At 41.0% G+C, this 16,067-nt stretch overlaps 1 protein-coding gene across 1 annotated transcript in view; it reads left to right on the top strand.

Moving 5' to 3' along the window:
* The window catches only part of MARCHF10 (membrane associated ring-CH-type finger 10), a 116,172-nt gene that overhangs the window by 84,073 nt on the left and 16,032 nt on the right, over nucleotides 1–16,067 (top strand). The window contains exons 6-8 of the mRNA XM_059726839.1: nucleotides 1,851–3,225; nucleotides 4,557–4,723; nucleotides 8,944–9,053. Of these exons, the coding sequence (XP_059582822.1) occupies nucleotides 1,851–3,225; nucleotides 4,557–4,723; nucleotides 8,944–9,053 (1,652 nt within the window). The remainder of the gene's footprint in view (nucleotides 1–1,850; nucleotides 3,226–4,556; nucleotides 4,724–8,943; nucleotides 9,054–16,067) is intronic.

Here is a 16,067-nt window from a genome sequence, read left to right as displayed (position 1 = left end):
AGCTCTGCATAGCTCCTCCCCAGCCTGCATTTTTGATCAGCTCTGGGCTGTGGAAGCTAGTTCCTAGGTGGGAGGGAGAGAAGGAGGGAAACACAGAGATGCAGCTGGTGTTGGGACAGGAAGATGATGCATCAAGTAGTAATTTTTTGAAAGTTTTTATACCCCTGAACGTTCCTGCCCTATATGTACAGTGAATACCATGGCCAAAGTTTTGACAACAGGCAGAACTTTTATTAAACAGTACAAGAGAAATATGAAAAAGGGAGGTCAATTGAAGAAGCAAACAAATGTAATGTTAAAAAACGTAATCACCTTGTAAAACTATATGGGTGTATATACTCTCCAACAAATGCAAACATACTGTGGATCAGGCAGGGCCAAAACATAGGCATGTCACATCTCCAGGTGGTGGCAACCACCACTGGATGACTGTTCAGGCCATGGATACTCCTTCCTGATGGTTCAGTGGTGCTTGCTCCCATCCTGCAGTGGAGGACCCCTGGAGGACAGCAAAGCTAGTGTCAACATGTATCCCCAGGGGCTACAGGGTGGTTCTACTTGTGTGTTAAATTGTGGGGTGACATGGAGAGCATCTACAATCCCCTCTGTCTGCAGGTTCAAGTCAGACATGAGGTGATCCATAGACCCTTCTTGACCCTCATACCTTCCTGAGTTTCTCGTTCATATGCTCAGCTATGATCACATCATGTTCCTTAGTCTTTGCATGCTGCCTGGAAGCCATATAATAATGCACTGTGATTCCTTGATCCCCTGCCTGACCATGGCCAAGGACTTACAGTGGTACATCTACTTTTCCTTTCTCCATTGCTTGTCCCTGTGACCCAGAAGTGGCTGACCTCTACCAGAGAAGTCAGCATGTTCATATTTGTGTGGGCATGGGCCTTACTTTGACTGGAAATTTTCTAGGCACCAGTTTCTGACCATGACCTTGGCTATTATCTGGTCCTGTAGTACCATCACAGCCATTTGCAGATGTCAGGCCAGAAAGTAGAGGATGGTGAACAGGAGGTCATTGTTTCCCTCACCGCTGCCGATAACATGAACTCCTCAACAAAACTTGTAACATATAAGACCATCCCGGCACTGGACAGGCTCATTCACCCTGCTGACTCTCAGTATGGTAAATTTGTTATCTCCATTGCCCTCTACAGATCTGGGAAACTGGAGTGGGGCATACTTGGTCAATCATGGACAAGGAACCATTGGGGATAGCTAGGGGCCCGGGCCCTTAATTTCCAGGGGCTGTGAAATACAGTGGGTCAGTTAAAGCAGGTCGGGGTGGTGCTGTGCTCTATGAGATGTGCTCTGTTCCTTAATCTGGTGCCAAGAGTGATCAGATGCTTTAGGACCCCCTTGTGACAAGCTCTGTGTTGATAAGATCCTGGGGTGACCCTAGGTCTGTGGCGCCACATACTGCACAGCTGCACTCATCTGGATGCGGCCATGAAGGTATTTCCTTCTGTAACTGCCTATTAAGCACATCAAGGAGTAGGTGGGCTAGTATCCATCCTGCAAGATAAGCAAATGCTAACTGTCCCTTTACATGTGCCAGTACACCATTTAGCCTGAGTTATTTCTTTCTTTCATATGCTCCTACAGGTGCCCATACAGAAAAGCAATATTGATTTCCTGTCCTTCCTAGGAAAGTTGATGAATAAAGTCTACAAATTTTGTTAACAAGTACAGTAGTTCCACAATTGTCAATAACTGAATGTGTCATAACATCCATACCAGAACAGGTGTTAGCAAAACATGCTATTCAGAGCAAGTGTTAAGAACTAGAGACAAAAAGATTAAATCCTTAAAACTGTCTTTTGTTTGGAATGCAGATTTTGGAGTCCAAAAAGATGGTAAAAAGCAGACAAGTGAAAATACTTTTAAGTATAAGAAGAAATCTCAGGAAAAAAGGAATTTAATCCAGTCTTCCAAACTAAATTTAGATCAGAAAGGTCCAGACAGAGACAAGAATATGGAAAATGTCTTTATACAAGCTCAGCAATCTTCAGCTCTGTCATCTGCACCTACATTTCAGGGAACCAGTGGTTCCTTTCTATCCCATCAATCCAATGGTCCATCTCCCACATCTACTCAAAAGGCACCTCTGAAATTCAGAGATGAGAACATTTATTCTATGCTGTGCTTCAACATGGAAGATACATATGAAGAAAATGACAGTAGAAAAGAAGAAGAAGAAGAATTACTAGAAGAAGAATTTACTTCTTTTAGTCTAAACCAGTCTCCTACTCCACTAGAACAAGCTAGCTTTCCTCACCGGACATCCTTAGTTCAAGATAAACAGTTTAATTCTGAAGAAGTTAGAGATGATAAAAATGTTTTATCAAGAAGAACTGAATCTTCCCATCAACCACTAAGAAAACTCAGCATAACAGACTCAGCTGCTGAGCAGTTTTCACCGGGGCAAAGAAAATCTAGGGACAATGGAAAGTCTTGTGCTCCTTATCGATGTTTTTTTGAAGATATGGCTTCTGATAAAAATGAAAATGAAACTCTGTCGCTTAGTTCAAGAAACTCACCAACTGAAAACAGGCTAGATGGCACATCTATTTCTGAGAATCTCAATAATGCAAGTGCTGATGTTTATAACAGAGAACGGCAATCTTATGAAAGCAATCAGAGATGTTATGCTGACCTTCTTACTTCTGCTAGGGCAACAAGTCATCAGCCATTATTTTATTCTGCATATAGTACTCCAAGATCATTAATACGATCTCTACATGGGGCTGAGGCCTCAGCAAATTTGAGCTCAACAACTGTTCCTCCTCAAGTGCTGGATTTGGATGGAACTTCAAGGTTTAATGTTCATAGACCTTTATCTCCTATAAGAAGTAGGGGTTCTTTTTCTGCTGTGGAAAGTTATGACCCTTTACCTATACTCAACCCACCTGAAGAAAGTACATCTCCAAGTGCTCCCTCACATGATGAAGAGAACTTATTAAATTCACAAAGTTCTTTTATATCTCTAGATTCTACCAACCCAATTTTATTTCAATCAGATTTCACAGCCTATCTTTATACGGCTGGCATACAGCATGACCAGTTATCACTTGCTTTGCTGGCAATGTCTGATCTACACAATCAAAATAATGCTATGAGCAACATTACACCCTCTCATTCACCCTCTCATTCAAAAGAAATAAAGAAACCCTCAACAGACCCAGAGAAGCTTAAGAGACTGAAGGATAGGTAAGGAATATGTGTAATTATATGGTTCATATGTATCCATGATTTCTCTGTGCCATTTTAATGCCAAGGTTAGAATTATATAACTAAACTGAGAACTTGGAATTCAGAATGATATTTGCATTGCTATTTCATTATTTAAGCTTGTCTTGTATTTGCTCTTTTTGGACCCTTTTGCTAATAAATGTCTATATTTCTTTCAATTGTTCTTATACAGTTAAAACTCAATATCCACTGCCTTTGAATAGAAAGATTCTCTTTCTCTGCCTCACTCAGGTTCTTACCACTTACTTTTTCATACCCAAGTCCAACATTCTTACTCTATTGTCCCTTTACCCCCACCAAGTAGATTGTGACATCCTTTGTTTTCTATGCTGCCTCCATCATGTATTTGGCCCCAGTCTGATTTACTAATATGACCTGCTTTCCCCCTGCACATTTTTGGACCAAAGGAGTTTTTGCAAATGAAGGAAATGAGTTTTGATGTGAGGGCAGACTAGGAAGGCAATGGGAGTCTTGGGGATAATTGCTTCTCATGCTTTCCAACTTGTCCAACCTCCAAATCAGCCAGAAATTCTCCATCTCTGGCACAGAGCCTGTTTCTTCCTGAACCCATGGAAAAAGCCAATCATCCAGAGGCGCATACTTGGAGACTGTCCATTTTCTAAAGTTTTACTCTAATTAGATATATATATGCGTGCAATAGAGGCCACTGGGCACATCTACATGAGACACTACTGCGCAGCAGTTACTGCACATTTATTTAGTATTTGTATAATCAAGTAATAAATAAATGTTCAGTAACCAGAGTTACTGCACAGTAGTGCCAACAAATGCCTTTTAAGTAATGCTACCGCACAGTAGCCTAAGAATACTGCACGGTAGCACATTAGCACTGTTGGTGCTGTGATGCACTACTGTGCAGTGTTATTCAGCTATTGCACAGTCAGTGTCTCATGTAGCCATGCCCACTTACTCCATTAATAGGTTCTGCAGAGAAAGAGCACAAGATGTGAAAGCACTGGCCAATGCTTATTTTATCATTTATGAGTTACACACAATCCATTATGGATTCAAAATTTTAAAAGATACATAGAATTTAGAAACAATGGTGATTTTGTCTTCTACATTTTAACAGCATTTAGATGTGTAATAATTCTGAAGTATTGCCTATTATTAATTTAGGTCCCTGACATGTTGAAAAGTTTTAAGGAAATCTGTTTAGATACCAAAGTATATGTTTTTAGATACCCAAATATATAGAGTTCAAAGATGCAATCCAACTGTAGAAGTTGGTGAAAAAGCATTCTTTACTTTTTCATTTGTGTCTTTAGTCTTCTGGAAGAAGATTCAGAAGAGGAAGGCGACCAATGTCGTATCTGTCAGATTGCGGGGGGTTCTATAACCAATCCACTGCTAGAACCATGCAGTTGTGTGGGAAGCCTACAGTATGTTCATCAAGAATGCTTAAAAAGCTGGCTGAAAGCTAAAATAAAGTCAGGTAGGTGTGTATGAGAGAGAAATCCATAAAATGCAATAGCGTATTATTAAATTTACAAAACCTTAGCCAAATATACCTCTGGAGTAATTTCACTGACATCAGTTGGGTTATACCAGGTAGTAACTGTAGTGTTGCACATGGATTAAGTTAGCTCATAGTCTTTTCAACATTTAGTATGTTCCAAAATGCAAATATTCAGTCAAATAACAGATTATATTAGGCTCTCTGCATTTAGTCAGCAGACAAGCACAGCTGAAACCTAATTTTTCACATGGCAGTTTAAAATAATAGATAATCCTCAGTATCAGATGCTAAAAGATTTAATGAGCTACAATGACTAGTAGTATCAGGCAAACATAAAATGTTGTAGATTCCATACATCGCACATGTACATTTAATAAATGGAAAAAAGAGTGAGTGTTTGAATGATAATAAAATAAGATTAAATGCATTGAATGTGTTTTTAAAAAGACTTGAAATAGGGAGAGAAAGAAACTGGAATGGGATAAATTTTAGTGTTAATGTGACATTTAGTGAAATAAATCCTTTAGATTTTTGTTGTACTATTCACATTTTCTGTCTTCTTCCCCACTTCTATAAATGCATATTAACACTATTTTAAACATATTCCAGTTATTCTATTTCTATTCCCATTCTGAATGAAGAAAGCAAGTGATTATGTAGCTACAAGTATGAGTTGTAAAGCAGAGGTTTGCAAACTTGTTCATAATCTGTGCTTTAAAATGTTGCCCATAGTGTGTGATGAACCATTTCCCCTTGCATTTGAAACCACACATCATTGCATAATGAATTGCTTATGTGTGAAGTTCTTTTAAGCATGTGTGCCTATGTACTTTACCCACTGTTTAATATAAGCAAGTAGCTGGAAATGAGAGAGAAGCCAGGAGAATTACTGCAAAACTGACAATAAAAATGTGTATCACTTAATTCCATATATACACACTTTTTAGATTTTTGTACAAGTATTCTGTTCTTAAGTGTCAGAGGATAACAGCCCACTTTAGTTATGTCATTTTCATCTGCAACAACAGAAAGTTCATCAGGTAAATGCTATGCTCTGGGTGCATCTATACAAGATGCTGACTATGCAGTAGCCCGTGACTAGTGTGCAGTAGCATCACATGGCAGGAAGCATGATGCGAGGCTACAGTGCAGTAGTCACGAGCTACTGCACAGTCAACATCACTAAATAGCTGTTCCTTGGCATGGTTGTACAGTAACTCCAGTTACTGCACAGTCATTTAGTACTTGTTTATACAAGAACTAAATGACTGTGCAGTAATAGATGCACAGTCAACATCTCATGTAGATGCGACCTCCTAGTCCTTAGCATGGCCTTATTTAGTCACATACTGCATGGATCATAGGATAGAACCCTATTTCTTCTCACTTTCCATAATTCCTGCCTTGAATGACAGTTGGCTGGATCTCCAAGGGTCTGGTTAGATTTAGAAAAAGTTCATCAAATATCTTGGAATTCAACGTGAAAGAAGGCAGTACATTAGAGAGAGAGATAATTGGATCAGTATATGGTAAATCAATTTGGATTGGATGTGTATTTTGATGGACAGCCGAAAGACATCTGCTCAGTAAATTAGGAATTTTTCAACAAGCCATCTTTGTTTTTAGATAGGGGCTGCCTGTTTTTAATCTGTAACCCTGTTCTGAGTATAAGAGCCATTTTAGATTATTTTCAACCTCCAAGTAACTATTTAATATTTTAAACAATATTAATCTTCTGATATTCTATCTGTTTTAAGATTTTTGTACTGTCACCTATCAGAATAGTAAAACATTAACAATATCTCTAGTGCATTTCACAGTCTCTGATGTTTCTGTCTTGTGGTACTTCCTCTGTTGATATAGAGGGAAAGCCCTAGTAAAAACATCAGAACTTTAAGTAGCTTCCATTGACTACACATTGGGTCTAGCGGTCTTCTTTGTGGGCTCTATTGCTCTGTTTTACCTGGGAATCAGGACTTCCCTACACTTCTGTTTTTCTTCACTACTATCTCATAGTGAAGTAAATGAAACTGCTTAAGAATGTAAAGAAATCATTCTGTAGTCAAAGGAAGAACAGACAAAGAGTCTAGTCTTACTTCCCCTAAAATCAGTGGAAGAATTCTTCTTGACCTCAGTTAAAAGGAGCCCAAAATATTAAAAATAAACACAAGTATAAGTGGTCTGCTGATTTTTTGGAGTGGTTGTATTTAAACAATGGTCTTTGAACTATAAACAAGGTGACTATTTATCATCTCAAATGAGGAGCTTCGAGTTCCAATCAGTGAATGTCTGAGCAACTAGAGGTCTCTCTAGTGAAGTAGCCAGGAGAAGGAAACCAGACCCACTGGGCTAGAACTTATTCATCATTTTCAAGTCTATGGAGTTGTTGCTTGTTTATTTTTCTACTGAATGAAATGCATACTGTCCTAAGTAGCAAGCAAGCAAGGGGAGTATTTTTCACATCATTCCATCAGATCAGTGGTGGGTCAAGTCAGTTGGTCTCCAAGACATACACACACAAATTAGAGCCAGATTTTCAGAAGAATTCACTTCTCAGATAAGTGGTCAAATTTCACATACAGTAGATCTAAACAAACTGAGTGTATGTCAGATGCTGAACTGTTTTGAAAACTTATCAATAAGAGTCATGGAAGAATAATTTTGCTGAGCATGTTGAGGGTGTGACCTTTATTTAGGTACCTACAAGGTAAATGAGCTCTTTTTAAAATTAGATCACAATTGTGGGTACTCAGCTCTTGAAGATCTGGACCAAATGGCCAGTTACATTAACTGTATACACTTGTTTAAAAAAAAAAAAAGATGTAAGAAATCATAATATAATTATTCTTTGTCAAATAAACCATATTGTTAAACATCTGTACCTCATGTCTCCTGCATTTGTACCCAAGATTAGTTACACTTTTGTAAATTGTTGTACATCACATGGGACTTAGTAGATAGTATTATTAAATTCCACGGTATTACATGATGTTTTTACTAAGTACACATAATAGGGATGATTAGAATAGAGTTCAGTGGAACTTAGATATAAAGCTAGCAAACTTGTATAGAAAATAGCTTTAATATAAAATTTCTCCATAGTAGTGATTTATAATATGCAGAGACTATCTAATAGTATCATCTATCTATGTACAATATAGACTTATAAGTTACACATAAGGCACATCTACACATTGCCCTACGGTGATGTTGTTACTGCACCATGCTTTTAATACTTCCTTTTGCAAGTACTGTAGCATGGCACAGTAACCACTCATACTGCACCATGCGCATGGTGCATGGTTAGTTTTAACCTTTACTTTGCTGTAACGGTGCGCTAAAACAGGGGAGTGCACCGCTAGGGTTAAGTAGCTGCTGGTCACATGTAGACTCACATGATCACTAGGGGTATAAAAAGTGGGTCCTATTCAATTTGGATTCAGACCAAATCAGGGACAGTGATTCAGTTTGTTGATTCAGATCACTGTCCCCGATTCGATTTGGCCGAATCTAAATCTGAATTCAATGCTGATTCGGACAATCAGTGATTTGGACGCAGACACAGCTTTAAAAGTTTTTTCTACATACCTTGAGGTACCAGCGTGGTTTATAAATGCTGTGATGCTGGGGTGCATGGAGCATCCCATGGGGTGGGGGCGGTCCTCCACATGCTTAGCAGTGAACCCAGAAGTGGACCGGAAGTACTTCCAGTCCATTTCTGGGTCTGTCTGGGCCCCCCACCCATGCCCCCCCTGGCTCAGCAATCAGCCATGTGGGGACCAGTGCATCTGGTCCACTTCCTGGTCTGCTGCCAAGTGCACTGGAAAGCCACCCCATGCTCCTGTGGGACACTCCATGCACCCCAGCATTGCAGCATTCATGAGCCACCTGGTACCTAGAGGTATGTAGAAAAAACATTTAAAGCTGTCTATGTCCGAATCTCTGAATCTCTCTGCATCAATTTAGAGGGTTCCGTTTCAATTGAGAGAGATTAAAGGGTCCTCTGATTCAATTCAGATTTGGAGATTCAGCCACCGAATCAGGCCGAATCTCTGCCAAATCAAATCAGGGACCAAAGCTTTGCGCAGCCCTAGTGATCACTATGTCACTGGAGTGCATCATACAGCGATGTAGTGCATCACTTCAGCGACGTAGGGTGATGTGTTGACACGCCCATACTGTCTATTTCATTTCAGGTGCAGATCTGGAGACAGTAAAAAATTGTGAACTGTGTAAGCAGAGCCTGGTGGTTGAGCTGGGTGATTTTAATGTGAGTGACTATTATAGAAATCACCAACAGTCACAGGTAAGAAATGGTGTCTTTCCAGATAGGAACCTGTAATCCTATTTTGGTACTGTTATCTTGCAGTATTTCTGTGTAGTCATCTATTATTATGTACTGAAATCTGTTAGACTGCTAAAGGAGATATGTGTAGCAGGGGCAGATATAATGGGGGGGAGGGGTGTAGTGGCACAGTCACACTTCCTTTCACTAGCGCAACTCACCTCCTGACATCTTCAGTTCCATGCATCTGGAGATGTGTGGGTCCCCTTGTGGAATCTGAGATGCAGCTGGAGCCCTGAGCTGCTGGGAATACCTGGGAGAACCAAACAAGGAACAAGTGAGGAAAGGGGGGTCCTATCTGCCACAGCTGCTGTTTCCACCCCCTCCTCCCCAACGGGGGCAGGGGAAGCCCCAGGTTGCTTGAGCCCCAATCTAGCTGGGGGCTGCTAGGAGTGGCTGCACAGGGTGCTGGGCTTAGTGATAGCAAGCAGGTTCCTGCTCTGTGTTCCCTCCCTCAGGTTTCCCTGACCCACCCAGGTGCTTCAGCTGTGGGGAGTGGTTACAGGGGTACTGGGATGACCTGGGAATGACAGCAGTGCATCCAGGTTCCCTGCATCCAGCGCCTGCTCCCAGCTATTTGGGGACACCCAGGGGAACAGACTGGGAGCAGGTGTTGGAAGGGGGGAACTGCCTACCACTGCTACTGTCCCTATTAGAGCCCAGCACCCTGTGTAGCTGCTCACTGCAGCCCCCAGCTGGATTGGTGCAGGAGCAGCTCTGGTGCTTCCACCATCCCTGGTCAATCAAGGACAGCAGCAGTGACAAATGGGTCCCCTCTTCCTAGACCCAGAAGCAACACCTGCTGGAGAGGAGGAGGGGGAATAGAGTAGAGAAAGTGCTCAAAGAGGGATAAAGTTTGTGTTTGGGGAGAGGGAAGTCATACCTACATGCACTGTGTGCAGTTTGCAGTTCCTCAAACAGCTTTAAGGTGCCACAGAATGCATATGCATGCTTGTGGGGATCATAGAATCATAGAAGTAGGGTTGGAAGGGACCTTGTAGATCTTCAAGTCCGACCCCCTGCCTGGGCAGGAGGGAAACTGGGCTCAAGTGTCCCCAGACAGGTAGGCATCGAGCTGCTTCTTAAAAACCCCCAGGGTAGGAGCCAGTGCCACTTGCCTTGGAAGTTGGTTCCAGATCCTAGCCGCCCTAACTGTGAAATAGTTCTTACGGATGTCCAATCTAAACCTACTCTCCAACAACTTGTGGCCATTATTCCTTGTTATCCCGGGGGGGGCGCTAGGGGAAACAAGGTCTCCCCCAAACCCTTCTGGTCCCCCCTAGTGAGTTTATAGATGGTCACAAGGTCCCCCCTCAGCCTTCTCTTGTGAAGGCTGAACAGGTTCAGGTCCCGTAGCCTCTCATTGTAGGGTCTGCCCTGCTGTCCCCGGATCATGCAGGTGGCCCTCCTCTGGACCCTCTCAATGTTGTCCACATCCCTCTTGAAGTGGGGTGCCCAGAACTGGGCATGGTACTCCAGTTGCGGCCTGACCAGTGTCACATAGAGGGGGAGAATCACCTCCTTGGCCCTACTTGAGATGCACCTGTGGATGCACAATAGGGTCTGGTTAGCCCTGCCGACTGTGACCTCGCATTGTCAGCCCATGTTAATCTTGGAGTCAATGATGACTCCAAGATCCCTTTCTGCCTCCGTGCTCTCAAGAAGGGAGTTTCCCATCTTATAAGTATGTTGCCGGTTACTACTGCCCAAGTGCAGCACCCTGCACTTGTCCGTATTGAAACGCATCCTGTTTTTGTTAGCCCACCCCTGCAACCTATCCAGGTCTTGCTGCAGTCTTTCCCTCCCTACTAGCGTGCCCACCTCACCCCAAATTTTGGTATCATCAGCAAATTTGAACAGCCCTAAGGCCCTTTCCAGCCCACCTTGTCTATGTTTCTGTGAGCCCCAAGAGCCTTGATAATGTACCAGGACTCCAATGTACCAAGACATGTATAAACATCAAAGAGATGTTATAACATTACTTTTTAGATATTTGCAACAGAATATTACTCTATGGACTAAACCTTTGAACTCATCTTTCCCTCTGAGTGCCAGATTATACCTTCAGTCCCAAGTTCTGGGTAGTGAGATACCACTTTACTTCTTGGAAGTCAAATAATATGACCTGTACATCCTGACAAAGACTAAAATGATGTAATAACACATATACACATGCCCACACATGTATACTTTTTCTTGAGCTTCAAAGTATGCCTATTTTGGATATAGTTACATTATGCTTCTTCATTTAACACTTAAGAACAAGCTACGAAATGCATCCTTTTTCACAGGCATTTCAAAATTAGAAGAATCATAAGGGTGAATAATTGTGACAGGTGGGGTAATTAAGCTTGTTAGATCATCTTACTTCTTGGTGGTGGTTTATATCGAATTATACAGCTATGTTTTTAAGACAATATTTGTGATGTATTTCTAGTTATGCTACAAGTACCAAAAACATCTGGATAAATGCCCTTTTTGGCATTTGTACAAATCTAAATAAATAATTTGATGTGCTAAAGTCTTTCCCACTGACTAGTAGATAATGCACAATCTGGTAGAAATGGCTTTTTCAAATTATTTGCAGTAATTTATATATTTCTCCATCTGCATGTCTCTAGGCCATAGTCAGCCATAAAAAAATAAATGATTTCCCAGAATGCTTTGACAGAAGTGTTACCAAGCTATTTTCTAGATGATTGATTTGCCATTGTGCTGTAAAATGTATTTGAACATAAAGGTTTATTTAGAATGAGGTTGTTGGACACCATTTGAAAGCCTAAAGGAAGACATCATGGCTTGGAATAAAGCAGGAGTCTAGGAATAAAGCTGGCTGCCTGTAGGGAGTAAAACATTCCAGAAAGAGCCATAAAACCCAGTGAAAAGTAAATCATGCAGAAGAATGACATGAGATTTCAGAAACACACTGCAGAGGAATGATGTTAGTGCAGGGAAGGATTTAATTTTCAAACCAATAAATCACTTAGGTTTGTTACACTGGTAGTACTGACAGATGCCACACTTTAAAAAGCTGAACCAAGAGACTTCCATATTTGGAGAGATGGACAGGAATTTAGGAGTATCTGTGTCCTGGTCCTATGCTAAGATTCAAGCCCTGCCTATGAATGAATAAATTATTTCTAAAATTCAGTGTTTGAAATAAAAACACTATTGATGGTTCCAGATAGCATAATTAGCAACCTCAAGGTCATACATATTCTCCAAAAATTAAGTTCATATTTCTCTTTTTATGTATCACTCTTTTTTTTCTCTGCTTCAACAGTGGAGTAAAGTCACCATCAATTTGGAAAGATGGTAGCCATTCTGAGCCAGGAATATTATGCAATGTAGTTGGAGAAGAAACAATTATTAATTTCTATTATTCTTTTCACCATTGGCAGTTGGAATTTAGTTGTGATAAGTGAAATGCAACAAAACATTTGTTAATCAAAGGCTAGGCAAAATGTCTTTAACACCTTGTCCTGATGAACAAGGAATGGAATAATCATTATTATAAATGATTGAGGTACTGGTGGGCTTCCAAATTGTTTTCAAATTGTAAATACATCAGTACAACATTGTGTTAAAATGATAGCTACAGATGTAGTGGTGTTTCATTTTAATTATGGAAAAACAGATTTTGGGGGGGTTTAATCAGAGAATTTAGGATTTTTGTCAGAGAAGTTGCAATTTTTAAACAGAGAAAAACCAGGATCCCTGGCAATAAATATGGAAATGGAAAGGATCATGGAGAGCCCGAGTGGTAGTGAGGGCAGATGAGAGGAATCCTGGCAGGATAATGCACTTACTGCCAGTAATCCAAGTAGGGCTGCATCGATGGTTTACAATGTACTTTGGACAGTCTAAACTCTGTAGCAAGTGTGGGCAGGAATGACACCTGGCTGCATACTGCTGGTATACAGTGTGCTACAGAAATGAAAGGAAAGAGCACAGGATAGTGGAGTGCTAAGAAGTACTGAAGTGTGTTATTTGCAGGGAAAAAAGGGACAGCTACAGTGGCGATGGGAACGTGGGGAAGATGTTGAATCAGAATGCATGACAGTGGAAGAGATGTTACAAGAAGGAAAAGCCAGGGAGGAAAAGAGTGAAATTTCAGTAGCTGAAGCAGCTCAGCTAGCAAAAGAGGAGGGGAAAGAAGGAAAGATAAGTGGAACAAGTGACTTTGAGACAGAGGAGAAAGAAAGGAAAGAGGAGAGAATGGTACAGGAAGAAGATGGAGGAATGAGGATAAAGCAGGAGAAAGAAAGGAGCCAAATTGGGAAAAGAATGAAATCACATGCTATGAAACTTAGAAAAAAGTCTGCAGATAGAGAGAGTGGGTGAGGGAGACAGGTTGACAAAAAGTTCATTGGAACTAATATGGTCAGGGACTAATGGAGAGAGGAAAGGGGAAGAGGGGAAGCAGAAAGGTGGGGGAAAAGAAAAGGGGAGGCTTTCTTGAATATCAAAGCAGTAAAACAATTGGCAAAGACTATGGGGATGTGAAGAGGGGGGAGGATTAGAGCCAGCTGAGTCAAGCAGCAGCACAGAAGACTTGTAAAGTGGTAGAGATGTGTAATTTAAATGGACAAGCATGACTTTGTGTATTGCATGTATAAATGTCAGAAGTGTGTTATTGAGGAAGAGGTCGGATAAGATTATGCCACTGTTGAGTGGGGTTAAAGTGAACATGTTTACAGGAGTATGGAATCCCAGGGGAGAGGGATTACAAGTGTTTTGTAAAGAAATGGGGATGGGGACAATTGTGGTGGGCAGGATCAGATGTAAACAAAGTGGCTGGAGTCATGATATTGCTCACAAGTGAGGAAGTGGAAGTGTGGCAAGGGCAAGTGACTGTGGAAGTGAGACTGCAACAGGTGGTGGTGAAGTTTGAAAAGAAAGTGATAGAGAGTTTTAATATATATATATATATATCATATTATAATATTTATAATATATATGCAGCAGCTGCAAGTGAAAGAAGGATTTACTTGTTTAAGAAGTTAGAGGTGTATGTAGGCAGAGGTAGGCAGCAAATTCTGGTGAGGGATTCAATTGCATTAACAAGGAGTTGGATAGGAGAGGGGATGGAGTAGAGTAAGAGCTAGGCAGCCCATCAAAATTACTGATTAATATAATAAAAGAAGGAGGTTTAAAGGATGTATGGGCTGGGGAGAAGGTGATTATGAGGATGGAAATGAGTGACAGACAGGTGTCAACAACTGATTGTGTATTAATGCCAAATGGGCTAGGGATTGGAAAGAAGGAGATTTTAAAAGTGACCATCAGTGATCGCCAGATTCTGAGAATGGAAGTGAGTTTAGATAAAAAGTGAAGGTAGGGAGAAAGGGATGTGGAAGTTAAATGTTCAATTATTACAAGATGAGAAGACCTGTCAAGAAGATGTGGGACTGTGTAAAGGATGGAGGACTCTGAAGAGATACTATGAAAGTGTCTGGGAGTGGTGGACTATGATCAAGAAAAGAAGAAGAGAATGTTTCAGAAATATTGGTCAAAGAGAAGCAAAGAAGAGGGTGGAAGAGGTAAATGAACTGATAGCAAGGAAGCAGGATTATTAAAGGAGGCAGTAAAAGAAGTACAAGTGAAAGAAGAACTAGAAGACATAAAGCAATGGACTGCAGAATGGTCTGAAATGAAAACATAAGAAAATCTTTCTGACTAGAGTGCCTTGGGTGGAGAAAGGGGAAGGATGATGTAAGTATTTTTCAGTGAAATTAAGAAAAAGAAGGAAGGAACTGAAAGCAGTGAGAATTGAAGAAGGAATCAGAATAGAAGAGAGTGCAAAGGTGTTGGAAGCGGCAGCAGAGTTTTATAAAGAGCTGTACAAAAGAAGAGTAGTAGATAGAAGAAAAATGAAGTTGTTTCTTGAGGGAATAGGGAAGGAATAGTGAATATGAAGAAATAAAAACTGGAGAAATTAAGTATGAGAGAGCTGGAGGACTGCTTAAAAGTTTGCACGAGAGGGAAGGTACTGAGAAGAGATGGACTTTCAGTGGAATGCTATGAAATATTTTGGCAATGGCTGGGGACAGATGTAATAGAGACATACAGGGATATAATGGAGGGTGATGAGATAGGGGAGGATTTTGCAGAAGGTGTGCTAATTTTTATATTTACTAAGGGAAAGAAAGATGTGTTAGGCAACTGGAGGCCAATAACCCTTTTAAACATAGACTACAAATTGATGGCAAAAGTATTGGCCAAAAGATTGTGTGACTGTTTAATGACTGCCCCCTATCTTTTTGTGTGTGTGATGGAGCCGTTGGCACAGAGAATGATGGTAAGCTACTAAGCGGCGTGAAGCTACAAGGAGAAGTTAAATGTACATTATATACAGATGTTATGTAAATAGTGGCTCAGGACAACGTACCAATTGAGTTGGTATTGAAGCATACTGAGGACTACGGTGAAGTGTCAGGGGCAAAATTAAACCAGATGAAAAGTAGGTTGATGGGTGTGGGGAACTGGAAGAATTTACAGAATTTCATGCTGCAGGTGGTAGAGGGTGTAATCAAGATCTTGGGTATTCCAAAGGACACCAAAGGGAAAGGAACAAAGGCATGGGAGAATTGAGAGAGAAAAAATGAGGCAGATCATGGGCTTGTGGAATGGTAGAATGTAATTTCATAGACGTTAAGGCTGGAAGGGACCTCAAAGATCATCAAGTCCAGCTCCCTGCCCCAGGGGCAGGAAGTCAGCTAGGGTCAAAGGATCCCAGCAAGATAAGCATCCAAGCGTTTCTTGAATAAGTCCAGAGTAGGTGCCTGCACCACTTCTGAAGAGAGTCTATTCCAGGTCTTGGGGGCTCAGACAGTAAAGAAATGTTTCCTTGTGTCCAGCCTAAAACGGTTTTGTAGGAGTTTATGACCATTGGTCCTTGTTTTTCTTTGGGGCGCTCTGGTGAACAGATGTTCTTCCAGATCCTGATGAACACCCCTTGTGTACTTATAGGCG

This window comes from Alligator mississippiensis, chromosome 4 (assembly GCF_030867095.1).
Source record: "Alligator mississippiensis isolate rAllMis1 chromosome 4, rAllMis1, whole genome shotgun sequence".
Lineage (NCBI taxonomy): Eukaryota > Metazoa > Chordata > Crocodylia > Alligatoridae > Alligator > Alligator mississippiensis.
This window is presented reverse-complemented; position numbering and strand designations above follow the sequence as displayed.